We start from the raw sequence: 18,746 nt of genomic DNA, 5'->3' as shown, positions 1-18,746 counted from the left end.
GTTCCACTGATCAAGCATCAGCAAGATGTGTGTGTTTTACATCCCTCCTCTTGGGCTCCTTTTGTCATTGCAAATATACTTTGCCATGGGAAGCAGCACAAATATCTGCAACTGGAGCTTGCTTGCTTTCAAATTATATTCCACCCACCCCTGACGCAACAGCATAGGGTAACAGCAGTTTGAGAAAAACAAAATATTATTTCAATTAAATAAGTTTAAATTATCTCTCTCTCGTCATCTGTTAAAATCCAGCTCAAATAGAAAAGGTATTTAGGCTCAAGTCTTCCATTGCTTTCTAAGAGAAGAAGGCTCCACAACTGACACAGACAGCTCCTCTCTGTATGCCCTTGCTACTTGAACTTGGTGCACAGATACTACAATCAAGACGCTCTTGGCTGACATTTAAAGGTCATGTCTGAACAAATGAGAAAAGGCAGTCGCCGAGATATGCGGAGCTGTTAGAGGCTTTATAGGTCGAAGCTGGCCTTTGAATTGTGACAGGAGAGCCAGTACCAATGCTTAAGTGCTGGAGGAATATGCTCTCCACAACCCACCCCTCTCAAGAGGCAAACTTTACATTCTCTTCTGAGAATGTTTCAGACAGTCTCCAAGGACAGCCCCACACAGAAGATTTGAGTCGGGAAACCATCTGCAGCACCTGAGTTCAACTTTGTCATCGGCAAAAGCCATCATCAAGGAGAGAGGGTGTTGAGCACATGCAGAGGGCCTTTCCTTCCCCACTGAGTAAACACAGGCAAGTCACACACGATACTGCTCCCTGAGATTAGAGAGCAGGGTTTTCGAGGACAGAGAAGATGACAGCTTGCAAACAAACTGGCTTTTTGGTGCAAGTCTGGAAGAATAAGATGCATGAGTGTTGTTGTTAGCCAGCACACCAGGGCATGCACCCCAAATCTTTCGAGCTGGTCCAATGACATCATCTGCCTTAATACCAGACTCCTTCATCTCTCTGACCTCAGCAGACTTGTAGTGACTGGGAGCCTTAAGACTCACTCCCTTAGCATACTCATAGGGAGTGCAGCATAATAGCAAGAGCCTTTTAAAGTACAGGAGACACTGCCACCTTTCCTTCTACTATCTGCTCATTGTTTTTTTATCTCTCTATCTGCCTTTCTACTCTTACATTCTCACAGCAGGAAGCTTCCTTGCAATGAAAGTTTGAAGGAGGGGGAAGGGTAGGAATAGCTCCCTGTAAAATACTGGTATTTCACACAGCATCTGAGTTCACTGCTCCAAACTAGAAAAGTTTGCCTTCTGTAGAAGATCAGTGGCTTCAGAACAGCAAAGGTTTTAATTAGCTCCCACAAACCTCTTTTTCCCCTTCCCCCATTAACTTCTTCCACATAACTGTAGGCAATAGAGTATATCAAAAGGAGGGTTAAGAACTATGTGATACCATGTCCTTTTATCAACTTAGGCTGATATACCAATGACAACCCTATCTGGACAGAGATAGCCTGGCTACAGTTATCCACGCCCTGGTAAATTCTTGTTCCAGTAATCCAATGTGCTGTATGGGGGGCTGCCTTTGAAAATGGCCCCAAAACTTCAGCTGGTCCTAAACAGGGCAGCAAGATTGTTAATGGGGACTGGCAAATATGATCATATTACACCACTACTCTGTGATCTTCACTGGCTTCCAGTCCATTTCTGGCCCAATTCAAAATGCTTGTATTAACTTTTAAAGCTCTAAACGGTTTGGGGGCAGGTCAACTGAAGCTTTGCTTCCTATGCATACCTGCCCAGTCCCTAGGATCATCTTCAGAGGCCCTCTTTGGGGTGCCTCCACCAAATGAAGTAAGGTGGGTGGCTGGTAAGGAGACAGCCTTTTTGGTGGTGGCACCCTGGTTGTGAAATGTCCTCCCCAGAGAGGCTCAGCTGGCACCTATATTGCTGTCATTTCAGTGCCAGGTAATGTCAGCTTCTACCAGCTAACCACAGCCAGCAGCGATAAATCACTGGCTGATAACAGGGTCGTAAACCTGTCCAAGGCTGGGGGAGTGAAAAAGTAGCTGTAGCAATTAATATTTTACCCGGGCAGTGAATCCAAAGCATTGAGGCAAAGAGAAGTCCATTGTCCAGTCCGAGGTTCAAAACACACAGGGGAACACGAGCAAGGCAGGGGGTCAAGCCCAAGGGTGAGGCTGAGCTCCAGCACATGACACGTTGTTCTTCAGCGGTCTTGCCCCAGCCTGCCTTCCACTTTTAACTGCCACGACTTGAGGCAGCTGCATCCAATCAGTCCTCCTGCCCCTGAGAGACTCTCTGTCTTAAACAGACAGAGGCTCACCTACGCTGCTCCCAGGAGAGGAGCACGGAATGACTGAAAAGGGGTGTTCTGGGGGGCATTCTGGGGCAGGGAGAGTGGAGCTGCACGTACAACACATCCAATGTGTTGTACGGCAGCTTCCTGTCCTGGTCGCCCCTGCCGCTAGACAGCCGTTTTCAGCTGTCTAGCAAAAAATAGCAAGGCAGGAGAGGTGCAGAGGGAACAATCCCCCCCACTGTTCCTCTCCTGCCTTACTTAGGATAGGTGGTCGCCTCCGAGGCCAGAGGCGGCCGCCTATCTAGTTAGGATTGTGCCCTTAATAAACTGCCCACCGCATTCCACTCCATTAACTTGGCTACCCTTTCAGCCCAACCCATGCATGTTTTGTCATTTGTATTTTCTCTTTTTGCATGGAACTTATTTGCAGTGATGGGGGAAAGGCACTTTGTATGTGCTCAGAGTACATTTTCCATAACTTAGTCCTAGTATTGAAAACAGACTCCTTGGCTGAATCCTGATGAAGACTTGGCACACATTAAGTTATGGGGAGGAAGAAACAATGAGAGCTTGGACATAACAAGGAAGTAGAGGAGAGTTGGAAAAACCCCAGACAAAATCTGTTTTTATGAAGGATAAAGGATGGAAAAATGAGAAGGGATTGTTGTGTGGAGGGGAAGAGAATGTATGTGATCTGGTTGTAGTTTTCTTGCAACAGGTGTGGTCAGTCCTTAATCTCTAAGAAGGGAATGCTGAGGCTTTAATCTGTGTGGGATATATTCCATCACTATTAAGTGTGTGGGGAGGGGGAGGCTGTAGTTGCTCAGATGCTGGGAAAGATTGAAGGCAAAAGGAGAAGGGGACGGCAGAGGATGAGATGGCTAGAGAGCATCACCGATTGCAATGAATATGAACTTGAGCACACTCCGGGAGAGAGTGGATGACAGGAAGGCCTGGCGTGCTGTGGTCAGTGGGGTCACGAAGAGTCGGACACGACTTAACAACTGAACAACAACAACAACATGAGAACAGCATTCTGCATGTGCTCAGAGGCACTCTTTAAAATTTCACTGCTTTTTCCTACCATTTGTGAAAAATACATTCCTGCCATTCTAAATTTGCATGTTACCACACACAAATTTGTGTCATGGGCCCATGCCCAAATCTTGTAGGTACCTCACAACACCCCTGATAAGATGCCCTCTCCCAAATACAGAAGCCGATCGGACTGGCAGTTAAATTTTACTTTAACAGTGGACAGGGCATTTAGCCCTATCCCTCGTGGACAAGAATGGCTGAGGGCACAGGAGGATCAGCTGGGGGGGGGGGGGGGGCTGCCACCGCTTCTCCCATGCACACGCTAGCGTCCTGCTGCCCAAGGCAGCCGCCTCCCTCTGCTTAACGGTAGGGCTGGCGCTGAAGACAACGGTCATAGGCGGCACGGGGGAGGGGGCACCAGAGAAGTAGTTCACCCACCCCCACCCCCACCCCATTACTAGACCCCTGTGGATTACCTTCACCCTTGTGAAAGGAAGGCGCTTTTCTCATACAAACTATAACTGAAGCATAAACTAGGCATTAAAAACTAGGCTGCAACCGCTCGCTGGAAGTTGACGCCATCGAACTCCGTAGGGCTTACTTTAGAGAAAAGGTTTACAATGGGGTTATTAATGCGAAGCAGCGTTCCACCTCTTTCAGAAATCCAGGGCGTGGGACGAAGTCCGCCTCTCCAAAAGGCACATTACTTCGTCTCTGCGCGACCCCCCCCCCCCCGCTGTTTGCTTGTCCGCGGTGCTGCCGCCGGCAACGGTGACGCGGCAAAGAGAAAGCCGCTGCCCGCCATTATTCTTATAATTATCATCATGATTAATTCCCTCGAATTATTATCATCATTAACTTTCTCGAATCATTATTATGCTGCCTTATTATTAATTTCCTTGAGCCTGAAGGTCGCCTCGCCCCGGTACTTCTCGCCCCGGACGTGCTCCTCTCCCGTTTGGGTTCCGCAGCCCTGGAACAGGCGGACGAAGACGCGCGACCAGCGCGTGATCTTCAGGCGGAGCTGGCTCTGCTGGGCTGATTCGGCTCGGTATATCTTCGCAGCCCGCCCAGCAGGTAAAGCTGGCGCGCAGCCCTCTCCCCTACCGCTCTCCCACGGACAGAAAGAAAGGGGGAGATCGACGAGGAGTAACGGCGCGTTCGGCGGGGCTGCGCATCCATGCCGGCCTTCGGTCAGAACCAGCCAGGCCTCTAAGGGAGCGATCCAAGGCGATTAGCCCCATCCCCAAAACAGGTCCGGCACCTTGGATCGCTCCTTTGGAGTCCTGGCTGGTTCTGACTGAAGGCCGGCATGGATGCACGGGCCCGCCACTACAGCGGAGCGAGGAACGGGCGTAAGGCGCGGGGCCCGGCGGTGTTAATCCACGCGCATGCGCGACTGCCGCGTCCGTCCGGCGACTGCCGTGTGCGCCTGCGCGGTCTGCCCTAGCGATTAGCTATATAGGCAGCGGCAGGATTTCGCCTACCAGAGCGGCGAGGGTCGTCGGGGCTCCCATCGACGGGTAAGGCGGAAGGCGTCGACGGGGGCGCGCGGGAGCCCGGCCGGCCCCCATTCCCTCCCGTTCGGCGCTCAGCCTGAGGCGGCGGCGGCGGCCCAAACGGCGCCGCCTCGCTCCGGACCTTGTCCGGGCGGGGGGCTCCGTCCGAGAGGAAGCCGTGCGGGGGCGGAGCGCTCTCCCCCCCTGCCCCCGCCGCTTCTGCACCTCGGCGGCTGAGGAGGTCTGGGCGGGCTCGGCCGCTTTCTCTCCACAGCGCCCAGGGGCGAAGATGGCCGAGGGGACGCTTCCGCTCAGGGCGGGAGGGAGCGGGCGAGAGAAGGGTCTCCGCGCCCGTGGTTACTTCGCGCCGCGTCTGTCGCTAGGCTCGTCCTGTACACGAGTGGAAAGCGAGACGCGGCCCCGTGTGCAGCCCGCCACAAAGAACGGGGGGGGGGTGTCTTCATCTCGATCCCAAACCGAATCTGAGGAAGGAGACGTGTTGGTTCTTATGGTGGCCGGACCGGAGGCCGATCTCGGTCTGAAACTTCCCTACCTTTTAAAAAACGGGTGACTCTGTTATTCTAGGAAACTAGATGAGGCTTCCTGACGTGTGCTTCATCCTCTCCACAATTTCCTCCCCACCCCATTCACATTTCTAGTTTAAATGCCGGGTGAGTAACACAACGGCAAAAGTTTCTGGGATCTTAAAAGGCCGGCAAGCTTATTGCGATGTAACTTTTCGTGTACTGCAGCCTGCTTTGTCAAATGCATGGAAATGTTAATTCCAGATCTAGATATATCAACTCAGGTGAGCACTTCTGAAGTCTAGTCCACAAAACCTTGTGTCACAATAAATTGGTTAGTCATCAGTGTATAAGACTTCTTACAACACAAGGAGTCTTATGTGTTGAAAATGGTGTTGTAAGGAGTCTGTTGAAAACTAATGAATTCATTGTGGCACAAGGCTTTGTGCACTAGATTTCCGAAGTGCTCTCCTGATTTGACCTATATCTATTTTCCTAGTCTTTTTTCCTTTCTTTTCTCTTGGTATTCAAAGGGTAATTTGTGAAATTATCACTACTAAATTACTGTGCCAGTGTCTGGGGATATTTTTACCTCGAACTCAATGTGTTTATGTTTATCTACTTATTTGTGGTAGTATAAAGGCTGGATGTTTTCCCTTTCTTGTGTAACTTAACTTGCTTTATAGTTGCTGAAAGGTTGTTTCATATATTGTAAAAATTATTGCATGGATTATTGCTAATTTGAAGCAATTAACCTATGAATATGTTTATAGTTTATAACACGTTAAAATCGTGCACGTGTAAAAGCTACAGCTAAATCCAAGTTGGTTAATTACTTATTACAATCAATGTTTGATACGATACGCTGTGTTTTTGTAACATGTGAAATTGCCCCAGTGGTCTTTAACCTGCAAGCAGACTGATATGCACATTGACTGTGTTTCAGCCGGTATTTGCAGGAAGCTAATTTGTGTTTGCTTCTTTCAGCAAAACTTTTGAAAAACCCTGAAAATGGAAACCGTTGTTCGCCGCTGCCCATTCCTGTCACGAGTATCCCAGGCTTTCCTGCAGAAAGCTGGGAAATCTCTTCTTTTCTATGCTCAGAACTGCCCTAAAATGATGGAAGTTGTAACCAAGCCTGCTTCACGGGCTCTGAGTACTTCAACAGCTCACCGCCAGCAAACGGAAGAAACCACCTCTACCAGTGAAAGTAAGGCTCAGCTCTGTAACTTTGCTATGGGCTAATTAAACTTTGATCCATCATAACTAGAGACAATTTTTCTTCAAACAGCGATCATGCCTCTGCAATGCAATACAGTTGTAATACTATATGTCTGATCTTTCTTCACCTACAAGAGGTTTTTAAATGCTGATAGTTAAACCCCCATAATATATGCTTGTATGTAGCTGTTCAGCAACTTATTCCATTCAGTATATTCCAGAACAGTGACTGTGCAGGAGGGTACATAATGCGTTTTAAAATAGGTAACTTTGTCTTAGTAACGTGCTTGAAAATGTTTGACATAAACCTTTCAAGGCAGAGTTGTGTTAACTTTTTATTTAGAAATTTTGGGAAGCTTACAGACAGTCTGGACTTTGAACATCACTTTTTCCCAAGTTCAGAGGCCAAAGTATATCATAACTCTTCTTCCTGTAGAATCTAAGAGCAAAGGTAAAGAAAGGTATAAAACTTACTGAATACCATGCAAGTCAGTAAGGCTTTTGCAGGGCTGTAAAGGGTAGTCTTTTAGGCTATCTCAAATGGACCTAACTTTACAGGTCCTTTGCCTCTCTTCATGGTTCGCTTTTGCTGCAGAAAATATCTCAAACTGCAGACTTGCTGGTCACTATTAAAGTGAGTTTTCATTGGTGCATCAAGAAGTACTTTTAAAACCTAAAAGCAAGAGCCTGGCAGGAGGGGAATGCCATTAGCTAGGAAATACTAACAGTGCAATCCTAAGCATGTTTACTGTGAAGAAAATCCCACAGAGTTCAGTGGAATTTATTCCCTCGTAAATACAAGGCAACCAGGATTGTCCTGTGTATGATGACCTATGTCAGGAGAGACAGACAGAGGGAATGTGACCTTGTTGATTCTCCTGGGTCTCTCGGCAGCTTTCGATACGATCAACGATAGTATCCTTCTAGGGCAATTGTCTGCATTGGGAATGGGAGGTACTGTATTGCAGTGGGTTTACTCCTACTTGGATGGTTGGCTCCAGAAGGTGGTGCTTGGGAATATTGCTTGGCACCATGGATTCTGCACTATAGAGTTCTGCAGGGTTGGTTTTGTCCCCCATGCTATTCAACATCTACATGAAACTGTTGAGTGCGGTCATCCACAGTTTTGGAGTGCAGTGTCATCAGTATGCTGATGACATGTAGCTCTATTTCTCCTTTTCATCTTCAACAGGATGTGCTAGAGCGGTGCTTTGCTGTGACAATGGACTGGATGAGAGCTAATTAACTAAAACTCAATCCAGACAAAACCAAGATGCTGTTAGTGGGTGGGGTTCTTCTGACCGGATGGAGGGTGCTCAACTTGTCCTGGATGGCGTTTCACTCCTTCTGAAGGAGCAGGTTCATAGCTTCAGGATTCTCCTAGAGCAATCTTTGTCAATTGAGGCTCAGGTTCCTTAGTGGCATGGAATGCCTTCTACCGACTTTGGTTGGTGGCCCAGCTATGCCCTATCCAGACAGGGCTAACCTGGCTTCAGTTGTCTTTGTCCTGGTAACCTTCAAGTTAGAGCGCATTGCAGTAATCTATCTGGGGCTGCCTTTGAAGCTGCAGCCAGATTGCGGCAGCCAGATAATAGTTCCATAGTTGGGGGATGGGGGGATCTCCCCAGTGAGGCCTGCCTGGCACCAACGTAGTTATCTTTTTTGTTTAAATATATATTTATGTGCTGTCTGTTTATATGTTTGTAGGTAAATGGTTTTTATACTACATATAATTTTAAGGTTTTTAATCTTAGTAAACCACCCAGAGAGCTTTGGCTTTTGGACAGTATAGAAATATAATAAACAAAATGAAATAGGGTTGCAGTCTAAGGCTGCAATCCTATACAGTGTATAGTAGATACAAATATCTACTATATATAGTATATAGTATATATATACTATATATATATATATATATATATGCGCGTTAAGTCCCATCCAACTCAATAGGATTTTCTTCAGAGTAAACATACATAGGACTGCAGTGTTAACATGTGAAAGATTCCACAATTTCTAATACCTTATACAGTGAGCTACTGAAATGTTGCACCGAGCATAGTTTGATATCTTGGGTGGGGTGGGGTGGGGTGGGGGTACTGGCAGATGACATACTATCCTTTGATTCTCTGTAATTTGTACCATTTCATTCTGAGGTCTTAAGTCTGCTGCTTTGGGGGTGGAGAGCTTCCAACTGAAAATGGCATCAGCATTTTAAAGGTGGTTATATTCAGGGAGGCCTTTTGTTTTTAACTGCTGTTATTGAAGGGGTGTGGTAGCTTAAAGGTATTGCACATAAGTTATATTTAAGGCACTGGGAGCACACACAACTAAAACGTCTATCGACATGAGTACCTGAGATCTCCCCTCTGTGTATTGACTGTTTCTTTGTTCTCTTTTATTTAAGAGGCCCAAAACTCCCCAGATATGGTTCAACAGAACATGAGCATATCCCAGCTTCCTATAAGCCACCCATCTGCTACTAGCCAGAGTGCTAGCCAAGCCACTGTGACTAAATGCCCATTCTTGGCAGCTCAGATGAATGAAGGAAACAGTAATGTTTTTTGCAAAGCCAGCCTCGAACTCCAGGAGGATGTGGAAGAAATGCAAGCTGTAAGGAAAGGTATGGCCTCTTCTGAATATTGGTATTTTTTTATGTTTGTCTCTAACCCTAGTTGCGCTAGGCAGAGTTAAAGGGGAAGCAGAAATCAGCAAATTCTTAGTCAAGTATGGGTTTCTCAAGCTCTTTAAAACTTTAGCTCTCGTAGAAGCCAGATATTGCATACTCATTGGCACTTTTTTTTTTCGTCTCCTGTATTGGCGGTTATGGTGTGAGATTAATGATTGTTCTAAAACAAATTTGAGTCAGAGATTGCTCTTCTATGTGTTCTTGTAAGGGTGGGAATTTCCATAACTAGAGTGATGAAATGGAATACAGCAATTAAGAAGTATTCATAATAAACTCACGTGCTTCTTAGAGTGCCCTGTAAAATAACCAACTTCCGCTTTTTCCTGCGCTTTGAAAGCCTTCAGTAGATCTCTGATCCTTGGCAACTTTGGCTTGGGCTTTGTATAGGCTATAATGCCAAACATCCATATTCCAATGTGAGGTGGGGACTCTGGACATGAAATTAGCACTGAATATTTGTTTATGTGAATCTACACACTTTTGTTAGATAATTGTCAGCAAAATTAGACAAGATGGATTCATGCAGATGTTTCTGGCTTGATTTTCGAAAGACTGAAGATGGAATAGCCTACATTCTGAACATACATTAAAATGCATGTCAGGATAGGATGCTTGTTTAGGATGTCTATTATGACATGAAAGACAGAGGTCTGAAACATTTATAGCCTGTATGAATCCACACTATTGCTGAGACTTACAGTCCTATAGTCTTAACTTGTATTCAGCTGTCTATTTCTTTATTCAGTTATGATAAAAAACACCAAAATATTACTGGATTATTTATGCACAAAATTTATTTTGAGCTATCCAATAAACATTTCAGAAAGTTGTCTTAAGCTGTTAATCTTCTTATGCTATCTTGCTGTATAGAGTTTGCCAAGACACCAGAAAATACTGTTGAGGTTAACACTGCTGGTGAAAAGCAAAATGGCTTGCTGAAGAAATTCCAGGACATTATGTTGAAACAGAGACCAGAAAGGGTATCTCATCTGCTTCAGGAGAACTTGCCAAAATGTAAGGCTCAGTCTTGTTCAACTGAGTAATGGAAATCAAAGCTTTTGCCTACTCCCAAGTCCTTTGTTGTAGGGTCCAGCTGTAGTATGTTAATGTCTTCCCATTCCAGCTGTTTCTACTTTCCAGTATGACCAGTTCTTTGAGAAAAAAATTGATGAGAAGAGGAAAGATCATACATATCGTGTATTCAAAACTGTGAATCGAAGAGCCCAGATCTTTCCCATGGCAGATGATTTTTCAGAGTCCCACACCAGCAAAAAAGAAGTGTCTGTCTGGTGCAGCAATGATTATCTTGGGATGAGTCGTCATCCTAGGGTTTGTGGAGCTGTTATGTAAGTATTTGCTTAAATGAAAACAAAATGTTGGCTAATAGCAAGGCGTCTCATAGAATCTTGCACAATTCCATTGTTGATTAGAAGCAAGTTCTTGACTAGATGGCTTAGTTAGCAAGCTCCCTTCGGTTATCACGTGGCTATTTTGTGTCAAATAGCTCTGAGGATCTAACTGGCATCCAGGTTTATATATTTCCCCTCCCTCTTCTCTTCCTCCTCCCCGTCAGAAGGGCCACTGAAAACTAGAGTAGCTATGCTGCCACCCAACCACAGTCAGTCTCTTCAAGCCACAAATGTCTGAACTGCACCACCCTGAGACTAACTGCTGCAGAAGTGGCATGCAAGACCCCACCAGCACACTGACCCTACCCCTTCCCTTCTAATAGTCATTCCATCTGAGCCAGAATTCCGCATTGCACTTATCTAGTTGAATTATTTGGTTAAATTGAGTTCCACTGTCTTAAAAGTAAATGCCTCTTCTCTGATAGATGAACAGCCTATTTTAGGTTTGTTCATTAAACTACCAAGTTGGTAAATTAAAATTCCAGGAACCTTGTACCAAGTCTGAATGGTTAGAGATTAAAAACAACAGTTTGAAACTTGGTCCTACATGAAGTGAAATGCAAACAATTTGCAAATGTGAGGTTGTCCCAAGTAGTGTTAATGTCCCTGTTGGAACCTCCCTCACAGGGAAACACTGAAGCAACATGGAGCAGGAGCAGGAGGCACCAGGAATATTTCCGGAACCAGTAAATTCCATGTTGATCTCGAAAAAGAATTGGCTGATCTTCATGGAAAAGATGCTGCTCTGTTGTTCTCCTCTTGCTTTGTAGCTAACGATTCAACGCTCTTTACACTAGCCAAAATGTTGCCAGGTAAGAGTTGGCATATGTGCCATACTAATGTCACTAGAAGGAGTTGCTGGAAAAGAATTGTCCTACAGTATCTGTGGTCTACAGTATCTGGAAAGAGTGCAAATCACCCTAAACATGTATTGTTCATCTAGGACAAATGTTTGCTTTCTCAGAACTGAACATGAATAATCTTGGCAATCGATGAGGATTGCATGTTCATGTGTTTTGCAATGTGTTTTGAAATAGTTGTGTTTCAGTGCAAACTCCTGATTAAAACTAGATGTATAAAAGCCAAAATGCAAGTGACTGAAGAAAAAATGTGCAACTCTTATCAAATCCAGTTTCACCTTTTTTTTTTTTTTTCCCCTTAACATGCTCCTCCTCCTAGGAGCCATAGTGCAAAGAACAGGAAAACTGGCTGATCACAATATATTCCATGATGTTCCTGCTAAGCTAGACTTCTAAAGCAGATGATCTGGCTATCGAGTGACACTTCTTTATGTAATGTGTGGCCATGATAGTACTATAGCAGCCCTGGAGCGCTCTCACCTGCTCTTGAATGCCAGCTTTCCTGCTTAAAACTACCTTGTTCAGTGACATTGCTGCCAGCCTGAACTCCCAGTGTTCTCCTTTCTCACATACCTGCTTTGAGCTGCCAGGAACAGAATTTGAAAACTAAGGTGACTAATAAAGGCATGGCAAACCCAGTGATCTCTGGGTTGCAGTTCATGGATTGAGGAAGCATCTAGCTGGAGCAGCATCTAGCACCGGAAGTCTCCCTGCCTCCAGATAACCTGTCCTGTTTGACAAGTTCCCAACGGCATCCACAAGACTCCAGTTGCTATAGGCTTCTTTAGATGCAGGTTTGGGTAATCAGATCCAACTGGGTCAGTGAGTTGTTCTAACCCTACCCGGTTACAGAAGATCCAACAAACCTTGTAGCTGATAACTTTTGATAGGCCTTCTTTCTCTCCCTCCCCAACCTCCAGGTTGTGAAATATACTCAGATGCAGGAAACCATGCTTCCATGATCCAGGGGATTCGAAACAGCAGAGTGCCAAAGCACATATTTCGCCACAATGATGTTGGTCATCTCCGAGAACTACTGAGAAAATCAAACCCATCTACTCCCAAAATTGTTGCATTTGAAACCGTTCATTCAATGGATGGTATGCTTGCTTTATCATGCGCAGGTTCCTGAAGCTGTGGAAAAAATGGGTTCTGCATAGCCAGAACTTGATGATCTGTGAATGTTGTTTCAGGTGCAGTCTGTCCGTTGGAAGAGCTTTGCGATGTAGCTCATGAACATGGGGCCATCACTTTTGTCGACGAAGTGCATGCTGTTGGACTGTATGGAACTCAAGGTGGTGGCATTGGAGACAGAGATGGAGTCATGCATAAAATGGATATTATCTCTGGAACACTTGGTATGTGCATACTGGTGCTGTTCAGTCTCCTTTTGAATGACTAAAATGAATCATGAGGCAGGAATGATAATTCTACTGTAATAACCAAATTTGCAAGGATAACTGCTTTTTGTGGTAGTTTTTGCCACTCCTGCATCAAATCAGTGTTTGTGAAAATGCCAGTAGTTTTTACAGAGTTCTATCTTTATCTTTAGAACTGTAACGCAGAACATGCTTAATCCTTAAATTTGATGTGAGAGTTGTGTAAGGAGATTGTGTAAGAACATAACTAGTACACGGCACAGTAGCAACAGGTTTTACCAGTTGAGATTGCTAATACTGCTGTTGTTCACATGAGATTGAAAAGCTGCAATAAAAACTTACTCTCCAGGGAAGTACTTGGCCCCTTTAAATTTAAGGAACTGTGAACTGACAGTTGGCATTATGTAACAGTAATAAGACTGTAATCACCCCAAGCTGTTTGTCCTTGTTTTTCAAGCCTCTTTTGGAGGTATTGCTTTACAAAAGGTATGCTTTCCAAGTAGATTACAAGCATACGCCGCTCCATTTTGTAAAGCCGCCTTTCCCAACCTGGTGCCATCCAACATGTCTGCAGTACTACCCCTGTCATCTCCAGCCAGCAGCAGTTACCATTGATTTCTTAAAGATGCGTTAAGTGCCTCCATGTGAAAACCTCACCCTGTGCCAAAGCTTACTATCTCCAAAAGAATGTTTGCTTTTTCTAAGATAGTAAGGTTTTTGTTTGGCATCCTGTGTGGGCACATGTCTTCAAATATGCAACATATTTTTAAAAAGTGAGATGGCATTCCTGTGATAAATGTTCCACCTTCCCTTCACTGTATGAAGACTTCAAACAGCGTTTTTTCTGTAGGAGAAGAGCAAAATGCTAGGTTTAAGTATCAGCTTTTATACAATCTGTAGCTCAGTGTTGATAACTGTAAGCCAAGAACTAGGATAAAATAACCTTTTTGGTTTGTTTTCCTTCAGGCAAAGCCTTTGGTTGTGTAGGGGGCTATATTGCCAGCACAAGTTCTCTGATAGACACTGTCCGTTCCTATGCTGCTGGGTTCATTTTTACAACATCCCTACCACCCATGCTTCTAGCTGGTGCACTAGAATCTGTGAGAACTCTAAAAAGTTCTGAGGGTCGAGTCCTTCGCCGCCAGCACCAACGCAATGTTAAACTCATGAGACAGATGCTGATGGATGCCGGGCTCCCTGTAGTGCACTGTCCCAGTCACATCATTCCTGTCAGGGTAAATATTTAAGGTTTATAAGCTTGGAAAGTAGAACATCTTGATCATTTAAACATAAGCAAAACAAATTCATTGTTGACTTCTGTCCCACAGAAACTTCATTCTAAAGTCTACGCACTTGCTTGTCTAAAGGCACAATCCTATACATGTTTAAAAGTCTTACACTTCCCGCAGGCCCCAGCCAGCAGCTTTTTTTCTCTGTTGAATGTGGGAAAGATGCTTCTTAATAGTCATGACTCCTGCAGACCTTGGTGTTGCTGTAAAATTGAACAAACTGTATATAAATAGAACTAGCTATAGACTTATCAGTATTAGCCCAGAAAAACCCTGCACAAATTCTGCTTTCTTGCTGCCTTCTAATAGTAGAATAGTAGAAGTAGGATGCTAGTAAAATGTGAGGGTTTTGGTAGCCAGTCATTTTGAGAAAACAGCCTGCGTTTCTGAGGGTTGTATCTAGTGTTAGTCCTACATAGAGTAGACCCGTTGAAGTGAGTGGGACTTAAGTTTGACTAATATTGGATACAGCCCTTAGAGTGACTGCCCAGGGCCAACTGAGGTATAGCAACTTGACATTGATTAGGAAGATACAGCATGAATCTCACTTAGTTTAGGGGTATCTGAAAGGACAGGGGCCGCGGTGGCTTAGTGGTTAAGACGCTGAACTGCAGACTGGAAGGTCGGCAGGTCAGCAGTTCGAGACCCGAGTGCTGTGTGATGGAGTGAGCTCCCGTCTTCAGTCCCAGCTTCTGCCAACCTAGCAGTTCGAAAGCAAGAAATTGCAAGTAGATAAATAGGTACCGCCTCGGCGTTCCGTGCACCTCGGTGTTCAGTCATGCCGGCTACATGACCACGGAAGCATCTTCGGACAGCGCTGGCTCTTTGGCTTAGAAACGGGGATGAGCACCGCACCCTAGAGTCGGACACGACTGGTTGGGGACACCTTTACCTTTTTTTATCTGAAAGGACACCCTGCTCCCAGAAGTCTTCTGCCACATGAGTGTCTCTCTCTTCCTTTTTACTCCCCCAACCCCTCTTCTTTGCTTCCCCATCACTGACTTCTAGTTCTAGCTTCTATCTGACTGGCTATTAGCAGACACTGTCAGTTGTTTGAGATAAGTGCTGGCCCCTGTAACTATAATTTTTTGACTTTTTTTATAAGAACACTTTGCTCCTTGATGTTATAAGTAATTGTGCTTACAGCCTAGGATTTTGTAAGCCTTGGAAACTTGTCTAAAAGTACCCTAGATGTTAAATTTTGCTAACTTCAGGTTGCAGATGCTGCTAAAAATACTGAGATCTGTGACAAAATGATGAGCCGGCATAACATTTACGTCCAAGCAATAAACTATCCCACTGTGCCACGTGGAGAAGAGCTGCTACGTATTGCCCCTACCCCTCATCATACTCCACAGATGATGAACTATTTTATTGGTGAGTGAACAGAATCCTAAAAGCACAACAGCATTTCATAAAAGTTTTCAAACTTTCAAATGAAAACCTTAATCTGTGTTGCTAAACATGATCCCTTCAGAGAGATGGTGCAGTTTGTTTTGTCCCAAACATGAGTTGCTGTAAACATGGGAAGCATGACTGCTGACTACATATACCACCTGTAAAATGTACAGAAACATGATGCAATATAGAAAATAGCATTTCAGCCAGCTATTCAGTTTTTGTGTGATCAAGCTAGATTAACTAATTAAACATTTGCTATAACAAGGAAGTACTTGTGATAGCCTAGTTTCACTTGTCTGTGCAGCTTGATATCTCTGTGAGTAGGTGGCAAAATTCATGTGTAGGTCTCTTGCCATTCCACAGAAAACGTAAGCACATGTAGCCTCCATAGCACAGCACCAGTAACAGTACCGTGTCTCCAGGACAGCTATCATTTTCCTCCTAGCAAGAAGGCTGTAAGAGCTAGCTCTCTACATGTAGTTGATAGTGCTGTGCAAGATCGATGGTATACTCCTACCGTTAAAAGTTCAGTGGCTCCTTAAAGCTCTAAGTGGAGACTGGAGGGGTGGGGGGAATGGAGCAGGGACGGAGTTACTGCTGCAAGGCTGGCTTAATCCAAAAGGGGATATTGCCTAGTAAAGGAAGTAGGATTTGGAATTGCTAGGAGAAGCAAAGGGCCATAACGCCTCAACATAATTAAGTAATAAAGGTATAAGCCTTAATTTTTAGGTGCATTTATTGGGGCTTTAAAAAAACCAAGACTACTGTGTTAGAGTGAGCTATTAAGAACTAAGCCTGTATTTCAGACAGGTTTTGTTACTGTAGCACAGGAGTAGGCAACCTGGTGCCCTCCAGATGTCTTGAACTACAGCTCCCATAATCCCTGCCCATCATGCTGGCTTGGGCTAATGGGAGTTATAGTCCAACACATCTGAAGAGCAACAGAATGCCTATCCCTCCTAAAGCACCTTATAAAAAATTATGCTGCAGATTAATAGGAGTGTTAACTTATGTTAATAAACATGTTTCCTTTTATCTTGCAGAGAACTTACTAGCTACCTGGAAGGAAGTTAACCTGGAGCTGAAGCCACACTCCTCAGCCGAATGCAATTTTTGTAGGCGCCCCCTGCACTTTGAAGTAATGAGTGAAAGGGAAAGATCCTACTTTAGTGGAATGAGCAAACTCGTGTCAGCTACTGCCTGAAGCAGGGATGGGGAACGTGTGGCCCTCCAGAAGCTGCTGGAGTGCAGCTCCCATCAAGCCTCACCATTGGATATGATGGCTAGGGCTGATGGGAGCTGCAGTCCAACAGCATCTGTTGAACCACACGTGTCCCCCCTTGCCTAAAGCAGTCTGTAGCCCCATCCATGTCTAGCTGTCTAATATTCAGATCTTCATTGTAGCCCATTACCTGCATATGACTTGCATTTTATTCCATAGTTAATCAAAATTCCTGAAAATAAACTTTAAGGTGGTGTATACTACTTTTTTATCTCATACTGATGCTTTCCATTCTCATCTTCAAATGGTTGTAGAACATGGCACAAATATGCTGTTACAGTAGTAGTGAAATAAGTAGAGGCCATGTTAATAAGTAACTTGGTCTTTCAGCTCTGGTAACAAGTAGCCCTAACTTAAGTAGGATAGAGGTTATAAGCTGGAGTGGCCCTGGCCTCTTTCTTCCTGTGCCAGCTGCTAAAACTGAGCAATCTAGAGGCAGGAAGGAAAGGTGGATAGAACCTTTATGAGGGTGAATAAAAGCTGAAAGATGGTTAGTGCTGGAGAAGAAGGTTGTGGATTCTCCCCTGGGTAATGTCCTTCAAAACCCTGGGAAATATGGGGAAATCTATGCTAACTAAACTGTGGCAGGATTTTAATCAGAAATTGCTCCGTGAGGGAATGGAAAGAAATGGCATCTGTCTATTTTTTTGAAAACCTCTCCAGATATTATGGGCTAGTGGCCTTTCCTACTCCTGATCTTTTTCAACTTCAAACACTCAAATTGAGCAGTGGAGTAGCGTATGGACATAAAGAGGAGTTGAAGGCAGGTCCTGAAGCCTCTATCCTTCTATGCACAGAGATATCTGGGCTTTAAAGAACAGAGGTTTTCATGGTAGCTTTTAGTAATTTGACTTCACTTCTAGTGCTTCCACTTTGCCTTTCTATGAATCAAGCTAATTTACAAAGGGTACAGTAACAGTAATAAAGCAGCTAGATGCAAGACCTATTGCAACAAGGTTAAAAACTCCAGTTTGAAAAAGCGTGCAGAAGTCACTCTGTACTGCTTGTTGAAAGGCAAGCAGCGATGAGGTCAAACGTACCTCTCTTGAGAAGCATTTCTAGATTCTGGGTGTTATGAACAAAAAGGTGCCATCTCTAGTACTAGTGGAGAAGGGCCTCGAAGGTATGAAGTACACCCAGGGGGTGGGGGGGGTGGCATAATTCTCCTAGGCAAACATACAGTGGAGAACACCCCTAACCCAAAAAGAGATGTTTCCCTGTTGGAATGAATCTCTAGATTCATGTAGGTGCACACACATTCAAAGCTATGTAGAATTCCCGTGTCTATTAAAGCGAGAAACATGCTTGCCTCTTGTCCAGACTTAAGATGTACATCATTGTCTTCTGTAAGGAATCCCCACTTTTTTGCTGCAATTGTCACAATTTTAGTGGCTTGTAAATGAACAGCCACAAATTTGTTTGTTTCATTTCTATACCGCCCAATAGCCGAAGCTCTCTACAAAGTGTAGCCACGTGTATAGATCTTGCAGGGTAGGGCCAGCTCCCACAGTGAATATTGTGGCACAATCCTTGCTAGCAGTCCCAAAAGCCTGGGGTTATTTATAATTATATTTATTTATATCTCCGCCTTTTTCCCAATACAGGGACAAAAGGCAGCTTACAAAAATTAAAACATATACATTTAAAACATGAAAATATACAGAAGTTAAAATATAAATTAAACAATATAATTAAAATTCTATTAAAACATTAAAACAGCATTTTAGCAGCTTACCCCCAGGTTCCAACTATGTCCCAAAGGCCTGCTGGAACAAGAATGTTTTAGTCTGCCTCTGGAAACACATCAAGGAGGGAGCCATCCTAGCCTCCCTGGGAAGGGTGTTCCACAGCTGTGGCGCAGCCACCGAGAA

General features: G+C 44.5%; 1 protein-coding gene across 2 annotated transcripts; it reads left to right on the top strand.

Annotated features, from left to right (window-relative positions):
* Positions 1-4,813: 4,813 nt before the first annotated feature.
* Positions 4,814-18,190, top strand: ALAS1 (5'-aminolevulinate synthase 1). 2 transcript variants are annotated; one of them, XM_084839714.1, is made up of 12 exons: positions 4,814-4,848; positions 6,336-6,558; positions 8,974-9,189; positions 10,126-10,269; positions 10,379-10,601; positions 11,292-11,476; positions 12,445-12,624; positions 12,718-12,882; positions 13,870-14,138; positions 15,407-15,569; positions 16,637-16,838; positions 16,899-17,092. In XM_084839714.1, exons 2-11 carry the CDS (start codon positions 6,360-6,362, stop codon positions 16,795-16,797), a joined length of 1,905 nt encoding a protein of 634 aa, XP_084695840.1. In that variant the 5' UTR covers positions 4,814-4,848; positions 6,336-6,359; the 3' UTR covers positions 16,798-16,838; positions 16,899-17,092. The 2 variants fall into 2 exon arrangements, with proteins under 2 accessions (XP_084695840.1, XP_084695839.1); XM_084839713.1 differs by having other exon boundaries at positions 16,637-18,190.
* Positions 18,191-18,746: the final 556 nt, after the last annotated feature.

This window comes from Heloderma suspectum, chromosome 2 (assembly GCF_057233095.1).
Source record: "Heloderma suspectum isolate Gila_16-S chromosome 2, 16-S_ref, whole genome shotgun sequence".
NCBI classification, from domain to species: Eukaryota; Metazoa; Chordata; class Lepidosauria; order Squamata; family Helodermatidae; genus Heloderma; species Heloderma suspectum.
The sequence above is the reverse complement of the archived record's forward strand: the minus strand, read 5'-3'. Positions and strand labels throughout refer to the sequence as shown.

Coding starts and splice junctions, on each gene's coding strand:
- ALAS1 (XM_084839713.1), top strand. CDS start 6,360: ATGGAAACCGTTGTTCGCCGCTGCCCATTCCTGTCACGAGTATCCCAG. Junction 6,559..8,973: donor AACCACCTCTACCAGTGAAA/GTAAGGCTCAGC, acceptor CTTTTATTTAAG/AGGCCCAAAACTCCCCAGAT. Junction 11,477..12,444: donor ACTAGCCAAAATGTTGCCAG/GTAAGAGTTGGC, acceptor CCCAACCTCCAG/GTTGTGAAATATACTCAGAT.